The sequence below is a fragment of the Morone saxatilis genome, unplaced genomic scaffold (assembly GCF_004916995.1).
Source record: "Morone saxatilis isolate NCDOM2014 unplaced genomic scaffold, NCSU_SB_2.0 Contig7, whole genome shotgun sequence".
In the NCBI taxonomy this organism is placed as follows: domain Eukaryota; kingdom Metazoa; phylum Chordata; class Actinopteri; family Moronidae; genus Morone; species Morone saxatilis.
In genome coordinates, this window is record NW_023340246.1 from 1,043,130 (window position 1) to 1,049,928 (window position 6,799).

At 40.2% G+C, this 6,799-nt stretch overlaps 1 protein-coding gene across 1 annotated transcript in view; it reads left to right on the forward strand.

Annotated features, from left to right (window-relative positions):
- Window positions 1-2,660: 2,660 nt before the first annotated feature.
- LOC118340914 (HMG domain-containing protein 3-like) overlaps window positions 2,661-6,799 on the forward strand; it is a 4,637-nt gene continuing 498 nt past the window's right edge. Inside the window, exons 1-7 of the mRNA XM_035679077.1 lie at window positions 2,661-2,699; window positions 3,238-3,369; window positions 4,704-4,908; window positions 5,346-5,450; window positions 5,553-5,770; window positions 5,872-6,013; window positions 6,105-6,746. Coding sequence (XP_035534970.1) covers window positions 2,661-2,699; window positions 3,238-3,369; window positions 4,704-4,908; window positions 5,346-5,450; window positions 5,553-5,770; window positions 5,872-6,013; window positions 6,105-6,746 — 1,483 coding nt within the window. The remainder of the gene's footprint in view (window positions 2,700-3,237; window positions 3,370-4,703; window positions 4,909-5,345; window positions 5,451-5,552; window positions 5,771-5,871; window positions 6,014-6,104; window positions 6,747-6,799) is intronic.

The following is a 6,799-nucleotide window of genomic DNA, read 5'->3' on the forward strand; positions in this document are numbered from 1 at the left end:
CATGATGCACTGAGCTCTCTCTTCCTTCTCTCTTTTCCTGGCACTCCTTCATGTACCCATTAATGCATGTTACTTAAACTTTCCTTCTTCCCCGGAGTTCTTGTGGATTCTCGTCTCGGCAAGGTTCTCATGAGTGAGCTTCCATTTTTTGAGCCATAGGTCGCCTGTGGGGAAAAACACCCCCCACATTCTGCTTGTGCCAGAAATTGCACGGGGTTAGCAGTCACAATAATAATTCAATTTGATTTTATCCAAATTGTTGTTATATTCCATTATGTGGCTGCAGTTGTGGGTGCAGTTGTGTTGGCAGGAGGCAAGCGGGTCGTCCCCTAATCGGAAAGGTTTTGATTGGTTCGGATATCCCCAAGACACATGTAGATAATATCACCATTGAAGCACAAGGAACTGAATCCCAAGATTGCTCCCTTAAGCTGTGCATCTAGTGGACTGTGAATGTGTATGAATGAGTTAGTTTGTCGTGTATATTGGCGTGACTCTCTCGAAAAAATCCTGGAGTGAAGTATGTGTGAAAGTTGAATGTGGCACGCTTAGTGTAAAAGCACTTTTGTGCGGTCGGAGACTTTGAAAGGCACTACTTTCAGTACAAGTCTTACCAATTTAGATGGACTGTTATCCTGCCTCAAAATATAGGAGAACCACTCAATGCACTTGCCTACACACTACATGCACACTCACCCCATTCCACACATTCATACACTGTGATAGCAGTGGCTGCCATGCAAGCTGCCAACTGCTCACCAAAACTAAGCATTCATTACACACACACACACACAGTCATACAGCAATTCGGGGATCGAACCACCGACCTCACGATTAGTGGACAACCCACTCTATCTCTGAACCACAGCCGCCACCGCACCAATGTACAGTATGTTATGTGAGGTACCCGGCATACCTTCTTAAGCTGCCCCTCCATGCCAGGCATCAGCAGAATACAGGCAACACCCACTCCCAGCAGCAGGAAGAAGGCATAGATGAGTCGGGTCACCGTGGAGTTGTTTCCACTAGGGCAGCATCGACACAGCAGACAGGGGGCGCTGCCGCACAGGCATGGGATCTGCATACACAAATTACTTAGTCATCACTCTTATTAGATAGATAGATACTGTGGTTAAATATATATGGTAAAAATACTCAGTTACAAGTAGTGCCGATAATTAATTGAAATATTATCAAAATCGCAATATGGCCAAGTGCAATATCCGAATCACAGAAGCTGCATTATTTGAGGTAAAATGTGTGACATACAGCATTTTAATTAAGTACAGCAGTGCTGTAGAGATGCCCTGGCCTACAAGTCTTGTTCTCCAAACATGTTTGTTTGGTAGGTTTCATATCATCATGAGCAAAAATTACTATTCCCACTAACATCTGTCAAAATAATCACAATATGTTTCACCATCATATTGTGCAGCCCTAGTTACAATAAAAAGTCCTGCATTCAGAATGTTACATAACAGAACCTCAGTAGAATCAGAAAAATGTTGCTTAAAGCATTAAAAGTAAAAGTACTCAATGCAGAAAAATTTCCCATGTGACTGTTATATGACTCATGCATTAATGTAACAACAGGATCTTATTTATTTATTTATTTTTTCCACATTAATAGATTAATCAGATCAGCTTCAGTTAACAAAGCGAATATTGGCCGCAAATGAGCAAATAATCTTCACATTTATGAACTGGAATCATGAAATGCTTTTATGTGAAAAATGACTCAAACTCAAAATTATAACTTTAATTGTTTATTTAATTGAGTATTTGTATAAAAAGCTGTAAATGTGTGAATAAACTTGAAAGTGAAAGTGTCCGATAAAGGTAGTGCAGTAAAAAGTCCAACATTTTCCGCTCAGATGTAATAGAGTGAAAAGAGAAGACTCAAGTACCAAATAAAATGTATACTTACGTACAGTACTTCAGTTGTTGTTGTTGTTGTGTTTAGCTGTATGTCTATTTCTATCTCGCTGTTAATTGTTCAAGGAACTGCAGGCTATTCCTCGTATGTGATCATTAAAGCTGATTCTATTTATGAGCTCCGTAAGGTAAGAGGAAGGAACCGGTGTGTTTGTGTGTGTGTGTGTGTGTGTCTGCCTCTACATGTCGCAATAGAACGCTGCCTGCTGACTGCAGCTCATCTCTGTTTACATTTCTGCGGTGTCGCAACAGCAAACCTTCCACCGGCCTGCTCTGATGACATCAGCCACAGCTGTGTGTTTACAATGTTTACAAACATATTAGCTCGTTAAAATCCTCTATCAGTTCCCATTAATGCACCGTTAATGCTGATCTGCGCCATCAACAACAGGACCGAGCCTCTCGACATATTAGCTCGCTAGCTAGTTATTTGGGTCAGCTAGCAGCTTCACAAAACAAAGGCAGATATCACATTATAGTTCTACACATTTCACGAGAGAATTCCAATTTTAACTACGACATTTTAATTGAGATTATAATAAAATAAACAGTGAATGTTAACTAGCAAGCTAACGTTATATTGTGTTTACACCACCGTGGCCTGCGGCTTTGTGTTATTGCGCAGTCATGACAGCAATTGTGAAGCGGAAAGCAGCTAATAACATAAATAACGCATAAAATGTGTTCACTTTCCATATATAAGCGTGTTACTTACCCAGCTCGCCATGGAGCACAACCCCAGAACAGCTCCCATGATGGCTGATGTTTATTCGTCTCTATTGTACCCTTTGATCAGATGGCTGTCGGACTTCCAGAAGATGGATGATGCGCTACACTGACTTCTTCCTCTAATACAAGATCGGGGAGGGTAGATGAAGATACGCGTTATGCTGCCCTCCAGAGGATGACTGCAGTATGCTCCTCCCAGTCGCTCTTTCGTAGAGAGAGAAGCCCCTGACTGCAGACCCGCAGACCCCGCAGACCTCAATGTGGGCGGAGTTAAACGTTTAACCCCGCCCACTCAACAGTTGACTCCGCCGTCACCGTGACGCTTCCTGTTCGTCCTTCTGACTGCCGCTTTGGTATCCATAAATAAAGGAAGTAAGTGTGACTTTTAGAATATTGTTGTTATTTTTATTTTAGGTGTATCGTTAGCTCATGTGGAATTAGCTGCACATGAGCTAATGTGTATATTTAAACTAACGTAATACTAATATCAGAGTGCATTTCAGTGATATATAATATATATAAATGTAAGCATATTTTGTGGACTTTTAATCATGTTTTTTTTTTTATGTGTAGAGACACATTACAGTGATACGTGGGGATGACCTCCCCAAATCCACAAAAAGCAGCGACCTGTCATGTCCGTTCTGCAAGTACAGTGCATCTGCAAAATATCAAGTGGACAACCACATTAAGGGCCATGCCTCAGTGAGGCACAAAGGTAGTACTTTTGAAATGTAGTTATTGAATACACTGTAATTAATTAATTACTGACATTTTCCACTAATTTATAGTGCAATGTATTTCATTCAATTTTATATTTTTACTTTACTGTTATGCCTCTTTCAGAGTTCACAATCATCAAATGTGGATTGGGTTGTCGAAAGACAACTCACTTTCACTGCTTGTATTGCCAAGCAACAATAATCAACAGGGCTCAATTTCTGAAGCACCTAATGGATAGCAGCATACGACAGTAAGCAGAACAGCTGGCATTGCCCCTGTTCTAAAGCTAGGCATTCTTGTCTCCACAAATCAGTTGGAAAATGGCACCTTTTTGCAACACAAAGGGAGCTGTTTAAAAGGGTTAAATCCACAGAACAAGAAACCATTTCACCACATCCCACCACAGACCAAACGGACACAAGTGAAATGAAGGAAGGGTCTTATCCACCTAATGACCAAGGGGTAGCAAAAATGCTAAATTACCTTCTTTCACATAAAAAGTTACCTGCTGAACTCCCCAAGGCTGTCATCGAACAGTCAAGAGATGGAAAGCTATTGGGTACCTTGCCGAAGCACCCGATACCAAAAGAGTCCAGATGCAAGGGGTGTGATTACATACTCACTGACCCTATACTCATCACTTCAAAAGGGAGGATTCTAATGACCACAGGCATAGTTGAAGGTGAGTGATTTGAATGTTTGATTGATTCTAGATTTTTACATCTTTATGATACAGTAAGGTTTCCCCAAAACAAGAAAAGGAAACAATGTACTATTACTCTTAAAAGGCATGCATGCAATTTTAACACCTTTTGGTTCAAATTTCTTATTAGGCATTTCAACCTACAGCAAGTCATGCGTGAAGTCTGTGGATCGTTGCTACAGATGACGCAGGAGTGGATGAAGTTGGTGTCCACAACTTTGTTATTACCACATAATCGCTGTCTGTCAATCTTATGCCTCACAATAAGGAATGCATTGCAGGTGAGAACTTAAAAATGTGAAAATAGATTGTGCTTGATGAAATATTTGTCACACTACACGAGACACACACACCCACACATTAACAAGCCCTTTTGTTCACATCCTTCTCAGAAAAGATAGCGTAATTTTGACCAGCAAAAAAATGTGACAAGAAATCTGTGTCGTGTGTATCGGATGAAATACTAAGTATGCTTCGTCAGCACTTAATGCATAATTTCTGGAGTCCTTAAATGTGAAAATAGAGAGGTTATTTCAGAATGTCAATCTGTCAAAAGATGATGTATATTTCAATTATATTAATATTGCATTTCACCTTTCCCTAATTTTTCCAGAGACATACTGCTGTCAGCAGAGTTGTTGAAATAATTGAGGCAACTGAGCGAGTGTCATTCCCAAACAAAGAAAGGGTTTTTCAAGGGTATCTCCATTTTGAAGCCCTTACTGAACATGACTACAAGTTTGCTTGTGTATCATGTGGATACAGTCCAGCTGTTGCTGTGATGGACCTACATAAGAAAGGTGTTTTCAATATGCCATGTAAGTTTGACAAGTTTTTGGTTCTCATAATTTATAGAATTAAATGCTTGTCTCATAACTCCTCTCTCTGAATTATTAAGCTGAACAGTCACAGGATTTCCACATGTCGTGGACTACCTGGGAATTTATAGAGCAGTTTTCAAATCATGCAAATAAACTAGAAATTAATTGAAATTAAAGAATGTCCTGTAAATAATCCATGTTGTCCAGGAAATGCCTCTTTTTATTTAATTTGACAATAATGTACACGTTGTTTCTTGTTTTTTACCTCCTTCTTTATTACTCTTAAAATCATCCAAAATGACACAATGTACTTGAAATAGTTTTTCAAGTTGTGGGAGCCCAGATTAAGCTAACCAGGACTTCGAAAAAAAACTTATAATTCACTCAATTATTTTGTACTGTAGACATCTAAACACAAACTTTTCCTTAAACAGTCAGTGACATCGAGGGGCCACCCCAAGACTATGATGGACAGGTGGACATCAACAAATTCTGGGATGCTGTTGCCACAGAATTCATCAGTCGGGGTTTCATGACATGTAAGTCATGCAGAAACGCGATTTAGAGAAGAAAATGTTATGTAAATAAGTGTGTGAATTCATTGAAAGTGGTCCCTTAAATACTACTTTTTGTTTCCCAAGGCGGTCGAAAGAATCCTTTTATCGTGCCCCCAAGCTACCACAACTGGGCTCCATGGATTGGCCCACATACTAGACAATCCACTGTAGTCCTGAACACAGAACATGACAAATTACAAGCACCTAAAATGACTACTGATGTTGATGACCAAATGTCTAGTGATGGTGATGACATGCAGGTAACAGAAGAGCGCCTAGCTGATGAACTCCTTAACTTAAAGGTGAGTTCTAAATGTAAAAAAAGATTTCTGAAATAAATGTTTTGGCACTAACAAAATATGCTTAACGTAAACATAGACATAGAAATGCTTTTGTACAACAGGTAGAGGAGGTGAGAGCGCTGTGCAAGCAGTGTGGTTTGGACAGCAAAGGCTCCAAGATGGATCTTGTCCTCAGACTGCGTGAGAAGATGTCAAATAGGGTCACCTACAACAAAGTTTTTGAGAAGGTCTGGGGTGCCTCTGGTGAGTAAAATAAAATATTACATTTCAACAAGTTCTAAGTAATTTAATCCCTGAAAATTTACTTAAGTATTACACTTATGTTGTGTTATAGGTGGCTGTGCTGTAATTACTTGTCCCTGTGGCATTGTGTGCTCTGTCAAATTCAATCTACGAGCAGAGAGTCCACGTGATTATATGGATATGTTACTGTCATGGAAACACTTTCCCAACATCATAGTCTACGACTATGCAAGGGGACTGGCGTTACATGGCAACCGCCGACAACCAGGGACTTTCGATCCTTTTGAAGGACTGATGGTGGAGCCTAATGTGGACAACATTAAGCAGGCTTCAGAGGGAAAACTAACAGTGAATATGTCTTGGTTGAAGCACCCCAAGGTACCAGCAGACGAGGATGGCCATCCTCTCACTGGGTCTTCAGAGCATTTTGTTCTTAGTGATGTGTTTCACCAGGGCAACAGCAGAGATGAGAGGGATGTGCTGAGAAAGATCCAACACGTGCCTGAACTTGCTGGTTACATCAACAGCCAGTGTGTGGAGCAGCTGTTTTCAGGCATGAAGAAGAACAATTACTTCTTGAACATGACGACACCCTCAACCCATATATTTCTCCAACGAAATATACTGCACCACTACAATGTTGAAAGGAACAAGAAAGCAGAAGAGCAATACAAAAAGATTGTTCCAGAAAATGAGATGATGCAGTTGGACAGCTATGGAAGACTCATGTTGGGTATGCTGTTCCTTTGTGCTTTTTTGTCCTTTAACACTTGTGCAAATCTGGAA